The sequence below is a fragment of the Ixodes scapularis genome, unplaced genomic scaffold (genome assembly GCF_016920785.2).
Source record: "Ixodes scapularis isolate PalLabHiFi unplaced genomic scaffold, ASM1692078v2 ptg000320l_1___fragment_1__unscaffolded, whole genome shotgun sequence".
NCBI lineage: Eukaryota > Metazoa > Arthropoda > Arachnida > Ixodida > Ixodidae > Ixodes > Ixodes scapularis.
In genome coordinates this window covers 1,256,209-1,276,221 of record NW_024609961.1, presented here as the reverse complement: position 1 = coordinate 1,276,221, position 20,013 = coordinate 1,256,209, and the positions used below count along the sequence as shown (strand labels likewise).

The window sequence follows — 20,013 nt, the reverse complement described above, 5'->3', positions numbered from 1 at the left end:
CCAATCTGACACAGTTTTCCCTATTTTTTTTTTTTTGCACGCAGGTAACAGTGCAACTGGACCCTATTAGTCTTTTGATCTAGCATAGTATTACACAATAACTGGCATACCAAAATCTGCGCAACTGTGCTTGAAATTTCCAAAATGATGCGATTTTAAACAGAGTTTGTACGCCAGCCGGATGCAAGGCAGAGCCCACTCGGCGGAGCAGACGACATGCGGGTGAGAAAGGGAGGGAATTTTTTTCTCTTTTTACCCTATCTGCTATGACTCTAATGGAACGGTCTATATAACACACAGTGGCAAGTATTTTTTTTCGAGAGTTTGTATTTGAGGCAGCAAACAATGGCAAGCTATTTACAGGTGGTAACAACTTGTAAGGAAGAAAGATTCAACAGAGGCGACAATAATGACAACAACTTGCAGGTAACTTTTGTAAACTCCTATGTACACGAGATCACAAGGGCTTTTGAGATCCTGTTGGACTGGAGTAGATCAATTGATCTCTGTCTATCTTTTTATGCTGTTCGGTGCATTTATAGAAGTAATCTATGATTTGTGACTTTTTTAACATGTGAAACATGCCCAAATCTATCCAAGTGTAGACTGCTTGCTTTGTCATAGGACATAGATGGTTGATACGAAGCCTCACAATGATTTGGCACATTTACAGTGTATAGTGGGCCCGAACTTGATACTTTCTAGGGTCATTACGGATGTATCCCTAGCTCAGTCCAGGCACATGCTGCCATTACAGTTGATTGATCTCGTCTGGAAAAACTGTCACTTGACTTTGGGGGTTCTTGCTCATGCAATGAAAATTTTGAGTATGGCACTGAGATTGGCACGATAATAGGTTTCTCTGTATCGCTTCTTACAGAGCTTGAGCAAGAGCATTTTCCTTAACATGCTTCCTTGTGGCTCTACAAGAGCTGAGAATAAGCCTACAGTTGGTATGTGGCCTTGACTTCTGTGTCTGGAACCTTTCGGCTTCTACGACACAAAGTGTCAATGTCACTTGTTCTCACATTTCTGACCCCTGAAATTAGGTGAGTCTCCATCCACTCCAGCTCGGTCACCTTGCATGAGCAAAGTCTGCGTATAACTTCCCAGCAACAAAGGTGTCAACAGGACCTGGGTATGACTAATATAGTCCACTGTTGGAGGATTGCGGCAGTGACTACTTCCATTTCCGCTGGTCGGACCTTGGCACCAGAACTTCGGAGCCATGGCTGCACCGTCGTTTGCAACTGTCCACCTCGTTTCGCTGCGTTGCCCCGTCTTCATTTCATTTTCATAAACGGCAGTTGTTGGGAGCATGACAATGCAACATTGCATTGTGAAACAAACTCTGTGCTGTCGTTTGCTCATGCGACGGCCTTGCATAGAGGTGCCCTTGGCGTGACCTTGAGCTTGAAGGGCGTGGGGGTATGGGAGACTGCGACATGACCGTCCATCGATGGAAGGTTCTCTCCCGGTGGCAGCTCGAGGCTGTACCTCTGCACCAGGTTGCTGAGAAACAGGAAGACCTCCGTCTGCGTCAGGTGATTCCCCAGGCACATGCGGCGCCCTGGGGAAGAGAGAGGGACGCGCCCTTGAGCGTGATCGGCGTTTCACACTTGCTTGATGACCATTCAGTCTCAAGAAAAGAAACCCCCTGGGCCAGCTTCCTAGAAATAGTCTTGCCCAAAATTGCGTGAAAGAAAGCACTGCCGAAGTTAGCACTCGAGTTGAGTGGCATGTGAAGTCGAGTCTGAAGTGCGTCCGCACTTGATGCTCAAGGTCACATGTCAGTCTGCTCTCTTTCAGTCTTAGCTACGACGCTTTTTCAAGCAAACCGGCCCCGAAAGCCTCGGTGATGTCACCCCAAGAAACTTTGCCCCTCTAAGTCTGCAAACACTAGAAAGGAATTTATATTTTAAATGCGTTGAACACAAATGTCAAGAAGTCTGCTAATATATGGTGCCGCAAATTAATTTTACGGAAAGTCTGCCTCTCATGCTTGCCCTGGCTTGATGTGAGGATGGCTGTGTGTGCCAACTGTCTTGTTGAAAGGAGTGTCACACGCACAACGTGTGACACTCCTTTTTGCAACGTTTTTGGTTCGGGGCACGTGCGTCCATGAATGTTTCAAACTACGTCTCCTCTGCAGCAAAGAATGTTGTTAATTTTTGGAGCAACAAGGGTAATTATATCATATTGTTCTCCGGCAAAAACACTGGCTAAATGGAGGCATAGGTACACAGGACTTTTGTGTGAATAATTTAGTTGAGAGAAATATGCTTCGTACACCATGATGACATTAGCCCGAGACTGGAGCACGATAAAAGGATACCCAAGTTTGAAGAGAACATGCACAAAGATGGACGCACGGTTATGGAACCAAATGAAGATAGGATTATCGACTCCAAACTTCAGAGAAGCACCACTCACCAACCGAGAAGGGCATAAAGAAGTCTGGCTTGTGCACCCTGCCATTGACTAGGAAGCGCCCTGGATTGAAGAGCTCTGGCTCGTGCCACAGCTCAGTGTCCATGTGGATGGCCCAGAGGTTGGAGATGACGTGCGTGTCCGCTGGAATGTGGTAGCCCGCCAGCTCCACATCACTGCGGGGTAAAGGGTGATCCTGCGATTCCTTCTCGAGATTCAACTTGGTCCTTCACTAAAAATTGCACGGAAATATTTCCAGATATATCGGCTCGTTGCTGACTTGGCTGGTTTTGGTCCACTGAGTTGAATGCACATGTTCTGGTGTGGATATGCCTCATGGTTAGCACAAGAAGCATGTGTTTTCTAAAGAACGGTCTCACCATGGGCTCTCGAAACGTTGAGTGAATTCATTTTTTCTGAAGTGATTTGGGTTCACTGGTCGTGCTAAGTTTACCTGGAAATAAAAGCTGTCCTACTACTACTGAATGGAGGGAGGATATTACTTTATGAACCATTCCTTTATTATTAGGAGGTATTTTAGAGCAGTAGTGACCTATGAATGGCAATTTAAAGAAAGCCCACGATAAATTGGGTCTAGAATTTTGTGAATGGTTCCAGTGTCAAGATCTCATGATGCAGGGTAGGCTCAAATAGTAGGGGCATTCTTTCCAGCATCTTTGGAATGGTTACTTCTATTGAAGCAGGAAAAGCCAACCTCAGCCTTCATTGTCATTACACGGAAAGGGTTACTATGACAGAATTAATGTTTGGCCGACTGTCTTAAACAATTGCCTTCCAAGCAAGATATCCAAAGCAACATATTGTCTAAATTCTTGTGGTCGTTAGCACTTGTACGTGAACATTACAGCTTTTGAGTCTTTGCTGATGGTCTATCAACAGGGGCATCTAACTTAGAGCCCCTAACAATCTCGCTTTCTCATTCAGATTGCCTTATCCATAGCATTTACCTGTGATGCCACAGAGCGACTCTAGGAAGCTTTCAGTAGATTCCTGGAATACTTCCATCGCATATTACCCTCGGAAGAAAGCAGTGGGAACCAGAGGATCTTTCCTTGCAGCAAGAAGCATGCTAGGGGCATTTCAGCAATACCCATGAACTTGCCATTGTGTGTGCCTCGCGCCTGCTAGCACCAGTGGGACATCAAAGCATCCTCGTTTCAAGGTTCTAGGTGACAGTAATGGCTTATGAGTATAGTGGTGACTTCTACAATGGAAATGCATTAAGAGGGGAGGAATCATGTTTGTAAAGCTTCTAGGTTAGATGGCACAAGCTGCAGACCGCTATAAAGGGCACAGCTGTTAATATTCATCCATTCACCCAGTCTTAGCTATGAGAAGGTCTACAGACCATCAGCAAGGTGGTAGTGCCCAGAAGCCGTAGTGGCAAGCATTTACAAGCCCCCATCCACAAGGTGCACGCAACCTTATAGTTATGAGTGCTGACCAGAGCGTGGCGTGGGCATTTCCGAGGGCGATGACGTTGGCCCGCCGTAGCACCTCCAGGATAGTGGCCTCGGTGTATGGCAGGGCCGGCAGGTCGGCCATGGTTGCCCGTCTCCCGTGGGGCCTGACGTGGGCCTCGATCTCGTGCCGCACGCGCTCTTGCACGTCTGGATGGCGCACGAGGAAGAGGATGGCCCACTCGAGGGTGGACGTGACTGTCTCCAGGCCAGCGCTGAAGATGTCCATCAGCACCTGCACCAGCTGCTCCTCTGAAAATATAAAGAATATCATTAGGCATGGCAGAAATCTTTGAGGATTATTTTTTTTATAGACTAAGGGCATCTGTTCTGATCGGTTTCTGGTTGGTGGTTAAACAATCGGACACTACGGTAGGGCTGAATGCCACGTAAAACAATATATATTTTTTTTAATTTCTACTACCGGCTGTTAGCTTTCACAGACAAAGATATAACCAACAAGTTGCAGGAGTTTCCACTCTACAATATATCCGCTGCTTACAAGTACTACCGACAACCATCGTATTGCGGGGCCCACCTGAACCACGTGCGGGTCTCATAAATTGGCGCATTTTACGCTACTTTCAATACAAAACCATTCGAGCGGCTTTACTCCGCATTACCTCACGGCATTTGTCGGTCTAAGGCTAAGTCTGCCTGTATATGGAAACAAGGTGCATGTAGGATGTTCCCCACAATTCCTTGTGTGCGGCCCTTCGTTGTTTTTGCAAAAGATCATCTGCAAAGGGTGTCCCCCGAGAGGACGTTGGGGGGTCGTCCTCACCCGAGAAGTAGGAGCTCCCGTCCCGGTCAGGCGGGCCCCTGGCCTTGTCCTGGGCCAGCTGCACCAGGTAGGCGTCCACAATGTCCCGGACCGTTCCCTCGACGTAGGACAGGCGGTGGGCGTCGGTGATTCTCCGGAAGTAGTCCGCCGTCTTGCGCCGGTTTCGCTTGATGCGCCGGTAGGCCCAGTTGGAGCCCGGCACGTAGCGCAAGGCCGGGATGAAGTTGACGGGTACGGCGAGCGTGAGCAGCCGGAAGCCTTCCTCAAAGAGTGCCAGCAACTGCTCAAACTTGGAGTCTCGCGACGAGTAGGTGACGCTCATCAGAAACGATCCCAGGATGCTGCTCACGGCGCGGGCAATGGAGTGCCGCACCTGCGACGAGCTGCCTTCGAACAAGTCGACTGACGCCAGGAACTCCCCGATGTGCACCTAAGGGTCAGAAGGGCGTGCGGCATGGTTAACTGGGGGCTCCAGCAGTTTTTCAAGCTTCTCAGACTGAGTTTGTTTGGGAACAAACTCAGTGGAGCCATCCATTGGGTAGCCTTGACACACTTCCTGTTCATGTATATTTCCTCATTTTTTACTCATCATTCTTGTATCATAAGAGTGAATTAGATCTAACAGTGCTATAAGTGGCCATTTCCACAAGATAGATTCTATATTTGGTGTGGCAAATACGGCGAAGTACCATAGAAGGCCAGGTTATTGACATTTATTTTAGATTCTACTGTGTTTTCCCCAGCATTGGTTTGTGGAAGCTCGTTAACTCCCACTTCACTAGCTCGGTATTTTGGTAAGATAAGAGTAGGTCAGCAATGGTGGCTGTGATTTGACATGTGTGTAAAGATTCTTAAAGTTAGACGCTGAAAACAACAAGGACACAAGAGATGCAAACTGACAGTCTATAACTACATTTTTGGAATGCTCGGGCATGTTGCAGTGGTTAGTGTTTCAGGCGTGTTACAGTGATGTCTCATTATTACGCACCACGTTAGAGGGGTATGGAAACTAATGTTTAGCGCCCTTTTACTGTTTAAATGTTGATTGTGTTGTGGGAATGCTGCGGAGACACCAATGTTTTGTTTGAGAAGACAAGAAAACGTCATTCAAAACGAATCGAACGCCTTATTTTTATAGCTATACTCTGTTTCACCTTGTTTTGTACCGCAGGAAAGGCTACAAGCGCGAGCTCCTTGCTCTAGGGCACATCTCGGCGGCACAAGCTCTCGTGCACCAAGGGCAGCTCCCAACGCTACGAGCTCGCGCTTCGAGCCTTCGCAGCGGTACAGCATAAGGTGAAACGGAGTATACCACTATGCTCTTTGTGGATGTTCCCAAACATTCTTGTAATGTCGTTGTACCAATCGGTTAATGTAGCAAAAAGTCTGAAGCGCTTCTAACTTGACAGGATAGTGAAGGTGGCTAGTGCGGGTCCGCGTTGTTTGCTGTCAAATGTGCCTTCTTTAAACCTTTCTAATGTTTACAAAATCACAGTCCAGTATGCGATCTTTACAGCCCAGCTCGTGCATGTTTGTCGCTTCAAAAAACGAGTAAAGCATGCGCCATACCCACGAACACTCAAGATGGCACCGGCCACACACTCTTTTTTGAAAAGGTCTATAGCGAGCTCGTGCCTGCAGCGGTTGCTGCCGCGTGTCATTGAAAGCGGCTTTGAAGACCGCGTGCTCGTAACTTCGGCTTCGCTCGCACCTACGATAAAAGACAATATACCGTATTTACTCGCAGAATGAACGCACTTTTTTTCCCGAAAAATCGATACAAAGCTAGGGGGGGCGTTCATTACGCGAAGTAAAATTTTTGCGACCGTATTTACTCGCATAATGAAAATGAAGGGACCTTTTATCCTGTAAAATCGAAGTAACTTCTTATCTCTTTGTGCGCGGCGCCCGACCCCGTAACCGAACTAAACTGTGCAAAAAAAAAAAAAAGATTTCTTTTTTTTTTTTAATTTTTTTTTTTTTTTTTTTTGCCGCCTTTCGCAAGCTGTTTCGTTTGCTTAGAGGGCTTCTCCGCTCCTCTTTCTTGCCTCCTTGCGCGGGGCGCGCGACACTACGTAACCAAACTGCGCTGTGCAAAAAAAAAAAAAAAAAAAAAAAAAAAAAAAAAGCTTTTCTTAGTTTAGTGGTTCTTTTTCTTTTTTGCCGCCCTTCGCAAGCTGTTTCGTTCGCTTAGAGCGCTTCTCCGCCTCTCTTTCTTACCTCCTTGCGCGCGGCCGCGCGCAAACCCAAAGTCCAGATTGCTCTGGGAACAAAAAAAAAAAAAAGCTTTTTTTTTTTTTTTTTTTTTTTTTCTTGCTTCCTTGGATCTTTGCGAATTTTTTTAACGCCTTTTGCAATGCGTTTTGTTCGCCCACGCTGCCCATGCATTCGCGACCTCGCTGCACCAGGATAGAAAAGTGCGTTCATTTCGTACGCGTGGGGGGAGGGGGTCAAAATTTTGACGTCCGAGTTGGGGGGCGTTTATTACGCGAGTGAAAAAAAAAGTCGAAATTTTGAGAGCCGACTTGGGGGGTGCGTTTATTACGCGAGTGCGTTCATTGTGCGAGTAAATACGGTAGTTGGTGGTGGCTTTTGACTGGCGCACCGACCTGCATCTTCTGCTCGAGCGCCACGCTTCCGGGCCGCCCGTGTCTGGGCACGAAGTCCCTGAAGACGCGGTGCAGGAAAGCCCGCTGTTCTCGCCACAGGGCGCCTGCTGAGTTCACGATGCCTGCAAGCAGAGAAGGCGGTTTTTTTAAAGGGCAGCTGTTAAAGTTGTATTCCGGCGATTTTTTTTAGCTATCCCAACTAACTATATTTTCTGAATCCACGGCTTTTACCCTTTCTGGTAGGCTATTTAGTATCACAGAATTCATAATAGTTATTTTGAAATTCGCAAATGAAAATGTTGCAAAAACCAACATTCAAATGTTCCCGCACTTCTCAGTGCTGTGATGTCAGTGGAGGGCAGGCTTGCCAGGGGAGCAAGGAGTCTAAAAATAGACTATGCCAAGCAATTATTCCCTGCTGGGGCATGGGTACTGGAGCGAGCTTCCAAAGCATTCATTTGACACCATGAAACTGCTTGTGGTCAATCAGTGGGGAAGAAAATCTAGAGTCCAAAGGGTGAACCCATACCTTCCACTGGCGTCATTTTTTTGTTGTTGACATTAGAGACTACCAGTTCGAAAACACGGTGAGGGCCAAGGTTGTAAATTCAATAACTTCGCAATAAAACAAATAAACGAGTATTTTGACTTAATATTTGGGATACTATTTCAGCAATGTTTGTTGGTGTGTTTGGCAAATCTAGCCAGGCACGTAGCCAGGGTTTTGTGTTTGGGGGGGGGGGGGGGGGGGGGAGAGGGGAGAGGGGAGGGGAGAGGAGGTCCCAGCAAACTTGAAGATTTCGGGGGGGGGGGGGGGGGAGATTTCACTTCGTGCAGCCGCGAGTCAGTACAGCTATAAAGGGATAAGGGGTGTTTTTTTAGCTTTTCAACGGCATCTCCCAGTTTCACCTTGCGTACTCGGGCGTATCAAGAAAAACAGTAATTGAAAAAATGTAATTTCGTCAATGAACGCACAAAGCAAGTAACAAACCTGCTGACCAGCAACACGAATATAAAGTTGCGAGCTCGGTGTACGCAAACTTATTCGTTGCTACAGCGTGTTGACTCATGCACAAGCAAGATCCCCGAGTTTCGCAACGTCGAGATTCCTAGCACTGGCTCGTCCACATACCTCGAAACGCTAACAAAAAGGCTCGAGTACAAAAATAAACAAGCATGTGTCAAGACAAGCTTTACATATGGTTCGGGCTTGTGCTGAAGCTTCGGGGTCTGGCCATTTAGGTTAGTTTAGAGGCCCAAAGCGATGCACTCGGGACCAGGAAACATGAGATAACGGTTGTTTATATACCATGCTCTGTGTATGATCTCTTCTCGGCGTGTCAATCGAAATCGAAACCATGCCGCTCTCCTCCCTGGCCAGCTAGTTCCCAGAGTGCAACGCGCACTGTGTTGCTCACAGGGACTTATGGAAGTAGTCTCTTGCTACGACTCACCATCATCATTAAATCATATTTTTCTTGCACTTTTTAGATGCACGGTGACACACTATAAACATGATTTTTATATCTTTAAATGACATTGAGAATACTTTTTATCTTTCCGAAGCAATTTTTTTTTCCCCGAAAAGTGATTAATCTCAAACCAGACCCAAGTCTAGCTGTCATCATCACCGCCACAGGGGTCTCACATGAAAATATCTCATCCCCGATTGGCTGCTGCCGCTTCAGACGTCTCTGGGTTGTTCGAGCTGCTCGCCCGTTTCGTGCCGGACGTGATCCGAGCAATTCGTGTCGATCTAGGGAAAGCTAGAGAACAGCCGTCCAGCAACCCCGAAATTGCCGGGAAAGTTGTCCCGTCTGAAGCCGGCCTTGGCGCTCGTTGTTGGAGAGAAAGGCTGGTTCACACGCTTGCGACTGATTTCGACCAAGTGACTTAAAACCACGGTGAAAATGGAATAAATCAGATTTATTTGATTGAAATCAGATTAATTTTATTGAAATCAGATTATTTTGGTTTAAATCAGACTAATTTGATATAAATCGCTCTAGCTTTGGGAAAGCAATTATTTATTTCTAAATGTATCACGTAATGATTGACCAGTCCGTCAAATACAGACGATAATTATACTATACTTTTAAAGTGCACTTTAGTTTAAAACTTTTTATCGTTGTAAATCCTGCCATACTAGAATAAAAACAGCATGGTCTTTTTTAGTCAGTAAAAAAAAAAAAGCTTTAATAACATATTTTACTCTTTGGTTTACTCGTAATATGGCATTACTTGTTTTCGTTTCTTTTACATTATAACCTGCTTAAAAAAAAAAAAAAAAAAAAACAGCAACAACTAGCACAAACAGTAACTGATATACAAAACGGAAGGTAGGAACAAAGCTCAACATTCCGATTTGATCAGAAGTGCACTGATTTTTGCTCGTGTTCAGCCTGCTGCAATCTTTCTTGATGATTCTTTGATTTAGATGCGAAACAAATGCACATAGAAAACATGCAATAATAGACAGATAATACTTGTATGGGAAAGGTTTGATTTAAATCATGGTAAAACTGGTGTGACTTAAATTACGATTGATAAATCACGATGTAACTCACGATTTAAATAATTTTATATATATTGTCGACCCTGCTTTTTAAAACTTATTGGGATCAGTTACAACGTGCGTATCCACTGTCTTTATCTATCGGGTGCCTAAGGAACACTTGGTATTTCCGTATATGTGCTATTTTGTTTTCGAGCATTCTTTTTTTTTTTATTTATTATTGGTTTGAAAAAAATTAGAGTGTTATAAACGACCATTTCTCATAGGGGCATTTTATATCACGAATACTACAAAAGGCTTCACTTTAGTTAAATGCAGTTCCAGGGCCTCCTCATAGATGGCGCCAACGTGCCAGTATGTTGTCGGCGTCCGAGATCACAGAACTCGGTCGTAAGCAAACGCAAGTGTGCACACGAGCCCCAAAAAGCCCATAAAAAAGTTTTTCTTTTTAGCAGTTTGGTTGGGACACGCATGTCAAGAAATTAATTTTAGGCGTTCTCTTTTTAGAGCAATAGACCGATCTCACCAGTCAGTTTGACAACGCTGCCGCAATGCAGCGGGGGAACTTTAGTCTTTCTGCACGTGCAATAACTTTGCTGGAGCTCTGCGCGTGTGAAACTCGAGAGGGCACGAGCCCTTGCATGCATGGTCGTTTGCCTCCCGTGAACTAAAGTACAATGTTACTAAAGTCATGGTGGCGTCACGCATGCGCCGAACGCGTGGTGAGATCGGTCTATTGACGGCGGGAAATTTGCTTTAAAATGTGCGCGCAAAGTCCATGACGTCACGGAATTTTTTTCGACCTCAACAAGATGGTCATACACACTCTCCACCTCAACGAGAAGGCCAAGCCAATCCACCTCTCCACCACGCGCCTGAAGTGCCGAGAGAGAAAACAAGTGGGGAGGAGGTTCCTAACGACTGAATCGCGTCTCGCGCCATCAATATTGGGGTAAATTAATTTTTCTTGTAAAATTAATTTTTTCTAATCTGCGTGTCCCAACGCAGCTGCTAAAAAAAATTATTTCGGGGGCTTTTTAATGGGATGCTGAACCGAAATTTTTATTTCAGAAAACCACACGGAAGCGCTAGGCGCTACGAACCCCATAGCATCACTTGTGAAACGATATCTCCAACGGGTTTTTTGAGAAGAGCACGCTTGAACAAGGCCAAAAAGGCCCGTGACGTCACCGATTCTCGTTTCCTTCTCGCTTTGACTCCGCGAGGACGCGAAGAGGGAAGGAAGCAGGGCCGTTTCCCCTCCCCCTCAACAATTCCGCAGGAAACGCGAGGTCGCGATTCTCACTCATTCGCATCCTTTACGAAAATACGGCGATCCGTTCGAGATATCGCTTTATGAGAGGTGTTTTTGGGGTTTGGTTTGTACTTACGTACATTCTTGTACTCGACGTACATTATCCGAGCATGTACTAAAGTATCTTTTTTCTCGTACCTTTCGAGCAAAGTACAACTCCCGACTTCAGAGTACATTCGCCAAATTTGGCCTTGTTAAATTTTTATCACAAAACGATGCTTTGTCAACTGTGAAGAAATACTGGGAGGAATAATCTCGCCAGGAACGCGAGGAGACGGCGTTGTCAGCGATAAAGGTGGAAGGAGGCAACCATGGACTCGCTCGGGGCGAACCTGTCACGAAGCCAGTGCAAACAACTACGTTTATCACTTATCATTTGCTTTGTACTTCAAGTACTTTTTAGATGTACTATCACGATCAATATGAGTGCGAACACCGCTCCGCGTGGCCCGCAGTACTATCAGTGCCCTCTGTCGACTGTTCTTTGAAGTACACCTGCACCTTGGTTTCGAGGCATTTCGTCTCTAGCGATCGCCGCACCACTCTGCACTTCCGGGTCGTCTGCTGCGAAAAACGGTCGGCGAAACCGCGAAACCGTTCACCAAGGACGAGCATTTTTCGCTAGCAATGTGCGCCAGCAAAAATAACTCGTATAAACATCTTTAGGTTCATGCTTTTGATTAGGAAGTTTTGGTAGAATATTAGAATATAATAATACCCGATACTTCGCCGACGACTTTAAACTTGCATTATATTGTTATCGGAGGTTTCAAAACAATCAACTAAGCTTGTTCTGTTGGTCAAATCGGTAAGTGACATTCACATTAAAAATATCGCAAAAAAGACGGGACAAAAAAGATGAAGAAACGCTTGTCCTGCGTGCTGCTTCGCCCTTTTTGCCCGCTTCTTTTTTGCTGTATGTTTAAAATCAACAAAGAATGCCTCTCATTAACTGCGCGTGAGTTTGGCGATAGCAAAAGACCGCCAACTCGCTCAGGCAAGAAGTTGGCGCGGTGCGAGCGTGGGTGATACCTTTCATCATAAAAAACAGCGCGAAAGAAACAGACGGGACCTCCTCGTTGTCTTTTCGCGCTGTTTTCCATGATGAATTCCAACCAACTCGCCCTAATATCCATTCTTCTAAATGATACCCTTCGCTCCTTAGCACTGTAAAAGCAACATGACACAGCATAAAGTTCAGTGTCGCTGCGGGTTATCGTGCGATGACCAGACCACTACTTTGCAGCTCGAACGCATTTGTCAGGGGAATAATCTACTAAAACTTCCTAATCAAAAGGATGACCCTAAAATATTTATACTAATATTTTTGCGGGCGCACATTGCTAGCGAAAAATGCTTTCGTCATTGGTGAACTGTTTCGCGGTTGCGCCGACCGTTTTTCGCGAGCAAACGGTCCGGAAGTGCAGAGTGGTGCGGCGATCGCTATATTCCGTGTCAATAGTTGCGTGCAGTGCAGGCGAAGGCAACGCCAGGCGAAGAGAGAAAGGGCGAGCACCACGAAGGCGGGACGGGAGAGGAGAGCGAGGGGAGAAAGAGAGCACTAGGAGCTTTACAGAGGAGAGGAGGATTCTCTCCTCCTTCCCAGCCTTCCTAGTGCTTGCCCTTTCTACCCTCGCCTGGCGTTGCCTTCGCCCGCACTGCACACAACTAGTGACACGTAGTATAGAGACGATACGTCTCGAAACCAAGGTGCACGTGTACTTCAAAGAGAAGTCGACAGGGGGCACTGATAGTACCGCGTGACACGCGGAGCGCTGATCGCACTCGTATTGATCGTGGTAGTACTTTATCGAACACAGGCAGACACCTACGCGAAAATGGCAGTTCTGATAGGCCACGTACGGCTGACAGATATCATCATTGGTCAGAATATCGGCGAGGAATTCGATGTTTGCGCTCCCTTATCTTTTACGGTATCCGGTTTGCTAGGAAAAGCTACAGGAAAATCGAAACTTCCGCGCGATTCAAACGAACGACAGTTGAAAATTGGTTTCAAACGGCGAACGTGGCCGCCGTCCCCCTCTTTTTCAAACGAAACAAGACTCGGCACAGCAGCGTGGAAGGTAAACAAAACGAGTGGTGAAATTGGAGCACGAAGCCATCGTAGTCGCACAGGCGGCGGAACGGCCGATACGTGAAGCACGTGCGTCCGCTGCACGGACCGGGTCATCGACCGCAGGAGGACGGCATGTGGACCAGTTCGGGTCCCGTAACACTGTTGGGGCGCGAAGGCGGGAAAGGCGCAGGCGTCGAATTGCACGCTGTCCGTCGGGGAAAACGCGAGCGTTTGAGAGCGAGTTGACGTTCAAGTTTCTAGCGAGTGTGTGCGCGGAAGTATTGTATACGGTGGTAAGGTACGCGCGATGAGCAGTAGTGGCAGCTAGCGCTGAGCGAGATTAAATCTCGAGGCAGAAACGCGTCGGAGGAAGCGTGCGTCCCCTCTCACTTCCGCGAGTGCAGTGTTTCGAGTACGTTTATTTGTCCAAACACGATTCAACAAAAACATTTTTTTTTTTTACCTTCTTCGTAATCATGTTTGGACAAACGCAAAGTTGATGAATTGCATACTAAAATTATTACTGTGTCAAGATTCTCGGTCGCAGACGACATCCTGAATGCAAGCTTATTTGATTTTATTTTTTGTCGTGTTTTATCGATATAATCGGTTAAACTTTGGTCACTGACTTGTAATGGACTCACGAGTGGGCGGCTGCTTACTATAGAAGCGAATTAAGCGAATATGCACGCGCAGCGAACTTCCCATACCTGCTGAACGCGATATTTCTGCGGCTGGCTTCGCGTTCTCGCTGCGCGTCTGCCGTTACACCTCTCCGATGGGAAAGCTCGCGCGCGCGAAGATTCTGCGAACCATAGCCCCAAGACGTGTGACCCACCGTATCCCTGGAGCAGCTTGGTGAGCTCGGTGTCCGGGCGGCCGGAAAACGCCGCCTGACTGAAGGCCCTGCGCACCAGCTTGTGGTCGCTGATGACCACGACCCGCTTGGACCCCAGGAAGATCTGGTACACCGGACCGTACACTCCGGCTAGAGTCTGCAGGGTCCGATGAAAGTCCTTGCCCAAGAAGGGCAGGAACCCTACCAGGGGCAGCCCACGAGGTCCCGGAGGGCATCTGCTCGAAGACCGGACCCCTTCGGAAGAACAGTGGCGACCCTTGGAGCCCGACGTCGTCCATCGTCGGACGAGGAGGAACGCGGCCAGAAAGGCGGCCATGGCCCACGAGTTGGGTGCATCGAACCACGGTAGCACCATGGTCGGATGGAGGAGGGTTTGGTTGATGGCCCTGTTCCCGCCGGCCGCTTTTATAGCGCCGGTGACTGGGGGGAGCGAGGAAGGAGTTGGACAATGGGGGCGTGTTTTGTCGTCTGGGTGCTGCTTGTCCCCTTCTGCCGCGGTGCGTGCTGCTCCTGTGCACTGCCGGCCCATTGGGCGGCTGGTGTGCCTGCCGCTTCGGAGCCAGCCGGTCGCGTCTCTTTTTTGTGTGTGCGCTGCGTGAAAGGAGTGCGGGGGGACCTTGTTGTGGATGCTTCGTTTTTCGGTTGTGCGTTTGTTTGACGGGGAGAACGACGGGGTCGTTGGGGACGGCGAGGGTGGAAGATGTGGTTCGTGTCTTGCCGAGTGGCGGGACTTGGGGCTTTGGGGGGGAAAACTGCTTTTTCAGCAGGAGGCACGTTCGAGCGTCTCTTCTGGTGGCGGCGCGTGGGAACGAGGGGTTTGCATCTGGGCTCAAGTGCACCCGTTGCCGTATTCCTGCGTTCCTGTTGTTTTCTTGCGACGTCCGTGCCGCCGCTTGGCCGCGCAAGCGTGCTTACTGGTCTCCCGTGGCTGCCGGCGACGCGCCGCCCCGTGCGGCGACGTTCCACCACTTTTACAGGGATCTGATTGCTGCGCTAAACTCCGCCGAACTGCTTACCTTGCTATGCCGTGCTACAAATCGATACAATGTTTTTTTTTTTTTTTTTGCTAACGTTGCGCAAGGAATTATTTCAGCTTCTCGATACTGTAGCCGACACCTCGGGCCGCGGTACTCTGTCATAATGTTACGGTAAACGTGCAAAAATTTTTAAAACGTAAAAAAAAAAAAAAAAGAAAAAAAAGGTTGCCAATAACGAGTTCCTCGACTTGGTCATCGTGCAGAACGCTAACTGCACTCGGAGGTTCCGCTCTATTTCTCATTGTTCGTGGTACGTCCAAGTGGCTTAGTTCTGTTGAGTGCCCGTCTCTTTGCCGCGCACGAGTACAGTGCGGAGAAGCGACATTCACGAAATGGGCAACAGCAGCATATAGATCATTTGCCATGAACAGCGCAAACAGCAACGTTTCTAATTCCTCACTGTTTCTGGCGAAGACTGAAGTTGAATTTCTCGTATCAGAGATGACTCCGTCGACCTGACTTAGCATTTTATCTTATCGTCTGTTCACCCCCTCCTCTCTTTTTAGTTACTTTCCCTTGCCTCAATTTTCCCGCCTTTAATCGGTCGCTCCCTTTTGGAACTTTTGAAAGATGCGGTTGTGTCGTCATCGTCCTACGTGTCCATTCTTTCTTTTCAGTCTTGACTCGCGCCAACACGCTGATCGTCTAATGTTAGGATGAGTTGTAGGTTGCGTTCTTAGTGACCGCCAACGGCTCACAGGACCCGCGTGAAGCCGCGAGCATGTAAGCCTTAACCCTTTGGAAAAACCTTGACCGAAAGCGATATCCTAGCTTTATCAGTTAATGTTTTTTCTTCGGACGTTTCCTATGTTCACTACCGCTCAGCCTCGTCCTTCTGTCGCTCACTGTTAGAAAATAGAAAGGTCACTTTAAAAGAAAGGACAAATGGAACGATCAACAATTGACACAAATGACGTTTCTACGTAAAGCGAATACCTTCCTCTCATTCTCCTTTCACCTGTTCCTTTCAGCATTCTGCGCCGCCGCCGTCAAGTTAACTCGGTGATTCATTCGAGTTCTAAGTTCAGTGCACGCGCCTTTCTTCCTTCTTTGTATTACTTCCTCTTTTTCTTTCAACGTTTCACAGCTACTTAAAGGGGCACTGACACATCAACATCGTAATTTATTTTATTATCCGAAACGATTGAAAATGATGCCGGGACATTACCCTCAAAATTCGAAACTTGGGAATTCAGTATTTGTGAATTAAAAAAACAATTTCCAAATGCCGAATTTGAAGTTCCCGCGCGATCCGCGCCAGCGCAGTGAGTCAAATTTTGCGGTCTCCTGCGACTCGACTTTCTTTTGGACCTCCGCACCACGCTGTGAAGCAAAGCGCCGTTGCTACCGCGACCCGAAGAGAGGAGGAGGTGAGCAGGCGGGATAGAAGGGAGCCGACGCGGGGAAATACCGGTCTTCCCCGACTCGGCGATAAGCCTCTGCTCGAGCGCCGCCAAGGTTTCCGAGGGAGAACACAAATTCAGGAAGCGACATCACACCGAAATCTGATTTTTGGTATTTCAAAATGAAAGGCCGTAGTGCGTTCGTCATTGCGTTAAAAAACATGTTTTACGATTGCCGTTATTAAATGTTATAGAAATGTCGCCTACAAAGCTTCTAAATTTCCTGATTTTTGACGTCACCGATCAAAAGGAGCAAGGAGGTTAGCGCGGGAAATATAAACGCCAAAAATAAAAATGCGCGCGCAGCGAAATTTTTTTTCGCGATGCGTTTTTTTTTGCGTGTCTATGACTACAACTTGCATCGTTTTAGACAATAAAAAAGAATACGACCTTTGGGGTGTCAGTGCCCCTTTAACGACGTCGACGTTGACGTCATCGTCGACGTTACACGACGTCAGGACTTCGTCGTGACTGCGCGTCGACGACGTTACACGACGTCAGGACTTAGTCGTGACTGCGCGTCGACGACGTTACACGACATCAGGACTTCGTCGTGACTGCGCGTCGACGACGTTACACGACATCAGGACTTAGTCGTGACTGCGCGTCGACGACGTTACACGACATCAGGACTTCGTCGTGACTGCGCGTCGACGACGTTACACGACATCAGGACTTCGTCGTGACTGCGCGTCGACGACTTTACACGACGTCAGGACTTCGTCGTGACTGCGCGTCGACGTTGATGGTGGCGAAGGCGCCGACGTTACACGCCGTCAAGACTTCGTTGTGACGTTGACGTTAACGATGACGTCAAAACGACGTTAACGTGACGTCATAGCGATGTTTGACGTTGCGTGGTGCGTCGACGTCAACACCGGAATCGACGACCACATCCACGTCGTCCTCGACGCGGCGCGCGACGTCATGACCGCGTTGCAACGGCGACTTGATGTCGCGTAACGGCGTCGTCCTCAACACGACGCGTTGTTACGACCGCGTCACAACGGCGACTTAATGTCACGTAACGGCGTTGTCCCTAACGCGATGTCACGACTGCGTTGCAACGGCGACTTGATGTAGCGAAACGGCGTCGACCTCGAAGCGACGGGATGTCACGACGGCCTTACGATAGCATCTTGGCGTCGCGTAACGTCGTAGTCGACGATGACGTCGCGGCGTCGTCGTAACGTCACGTCGTCGTGTCGTGGTGCTTTGTTTGACCTTACCTCTGACGTCAAAAGCATAAAAAGTACAATATAACCCTTAAGGGGCTATATTGCCCATAAGACCTAGACCTGTGTCGTTGCTCGATCGCACGTAGCGAAGGTGGCGTTGCGATCGAAGGGGCTTGGTTTCATTGATCGCTTTCCACATTTTGAGGCGCAGTTGAAAGGATGAACAGAGCCTGTAGCTCGTCCCACTCGCACTTTCTAGTACACCCTAATCTAGCTCAGTGCTGCGCTGTGCCGCCATGATCTTCCCAAAGGCTGCACGTTGCACGTGCCTCGTGCATCGACGCACCTTGCGCTACTTCTAAAACATGAAGGGGCTTTAGACTCCTGTCTGCCGGTCTAACTTTTCACTTACGGCGGCCGCGCCTCGTGGCGATAGTTCGACGAGTGTCATTGCAGGGAACGTTTGTTCAAGCCGCTCGTCTCTAGCCATAAAGACGTTCGTCGTCGTTGGAGTTTTTGCGCTTCATTATCTACTGGTTGTAAGAAATATTGTTGGGCGCGGTGACGCGAATGAAAACCATGGCAAAAACACTAATAGTGCATCAGTGTGGTTAAGAGTGGCAGGCACAGCTCGTCTCACACCGATGAAATTAAAAACGCAGCGTACCACGATGAACAGTTTAATCGAAAGGACGGTACAGTTTTGGCCAAGTATACGAGATACGAGTACGTGTATCCAAAGCGGGTAACAATAATTTGCGTCGCATGAAAATACTTTTCTTTTTCCTTTCACACTCGAAGCCTCCGCCGAGCAGTTCAAAAATGGCGCATTCTGCGCACAAAAGCCTTCCACAAGCCAGCCATTTAATGTCTTTGTCACATGAAAAGGTACTAGCAATTGCATCGAAAGACATTTGTGCGATCGGTGAATCAGCTTGAAATCCCGAGTAAGCGTCGCACCTGAAACGTGCCGTGTAAGGAGCGCACTCTCGTACAAATTCCTAAAAAAAACAAAAAACTGATCGATTACAATTTCAATTCCTCTCGCTTAAAAAGGCGTTCAGTTAGATTACTCGATTGCTTGAGACGGAAAGTAATTGTCTGTTACTAGAAAAAAGTAACCATTACTTCTCCGACTACTTCACATTTTCGAAACGACAGAGTTTTCTGCCGGTTTGAACGCGGGTCGTTCGTACTCTCTATTATTGGATTAGAATCACCGATTCACGACCTATTTATCTTCTTCATCAAATAAATGTAGTAAAGCATCCTCTTGTCGGAGACTTGGATTCAGGATTCCTTGGTAGGCAACTTCTACGAACATAGGTCGTCGTTAGGTAATGGAAGGAAAACATATTAACGAATACAAGCAATCGTAACGCTGACAAAAGTAATCAGACACCTCTCGCGAATACTTCCTAATAAACGTAATCAAATTATTGCGCAATTATTCGAAAAAGTACTGTCGAGACCGGTTATAACGAAGTCAAAAGGAATCGGAAATCACTTCGATATATTCGCTATTTCGTTATAACCGACTCCGATTATAACAAAGTGCGAAAGAGAATGGGAAATCGTTATTGCTACGTTGTAGCCGCTATTTCGTTATAACAGACCTCGTTATTACCGGTCTCGACAGTAGCAGATTACGAGTAATTTGAGTACTCGTAATGAGACGCGTACTAGTCTGTTGTGATCAGGACTGCAAGCGCTGATTTGGCCGATCGTTCAAATATAATTCGATGGGAAGGACACTGCACATCCCTAGAGCCACTATGCATAACCTACACTTCGGAGCAAGGACACTTCAGCCATCTTGGTGCCGACAATCATTCATATTCTTTATGTTTCTTCATTTGGAGAGGAAAGCTGGAAAAAATGGCAACTCTGTTGCTGCTTCACAAGCGGCACTTTGCGATTTAAGTGAGGTAAAGCAAAGCGAATGCCTCGTGTACCGTTCATTGCTGACAAGCGTTCCCGACACATTAGTTCCTAAGCGAACGACGCTCGCTGGCCGCCGTCCCTACTCTGCCGGTCACGTGACATTACCCCCCCCCCCCCCCCCCCCCCCCATAGGGAAATGTGGCTAACCTTTCTGTCGCGGTTAAAATTAATCAGCTTCGTGCAAACGGGCCCATAGGGTTAAAACGGTCCGAGGCAGAGCAAAACGACATCGCTCGATCTTCCTCACACCGCACCCAGAGCCTCAGGATGTCGCATTTTCATAACGTAACAATAGCCAATGGCGCCGGACTCCACACTAAGCACCAAAAGACAAGCGCCCGCAAGAAAATCAGAAGGTAGAGTCCCGATACTCTAAGGTTA

The 20,013-nt window shown here is 47.6% G+C and overlaps 1 protein-coding gene and 1 pseudogene across 1 annotated transcript; one reads left to right on the top strand and one right to left on the bottom strand.

The window, feature by feature from the left end:
* LOC120842794 overlaps positions 1–20,013 on the top strand; it is a 133,808-nt pseudogene that overhangs the window by 32,343 nt on the left and 81,452 nt on the right.
* LOC120842793 (cytochrome P450 18a1) lies at positions 303–14,599 on the bottom strand. The gene is made up of 6 exons (XM_042287789.1): positions 14,050–14,599; positions 7,305–7,426; positions 4,696–5,125; positions 3,896–4,163; positions 2,434–2,606; positions 303–1,570 (listed from the first exon to the last, which is right to left on the bottom strand). Exons 1-6 carry the CDS (start codon positions 14,597–14,599, stop codon positions 1,368–1,370), a joined length of 1,746 nt encoding a protein of 581 aa, XP_042143723.1. The 3' UTR covers positions 303–1,367.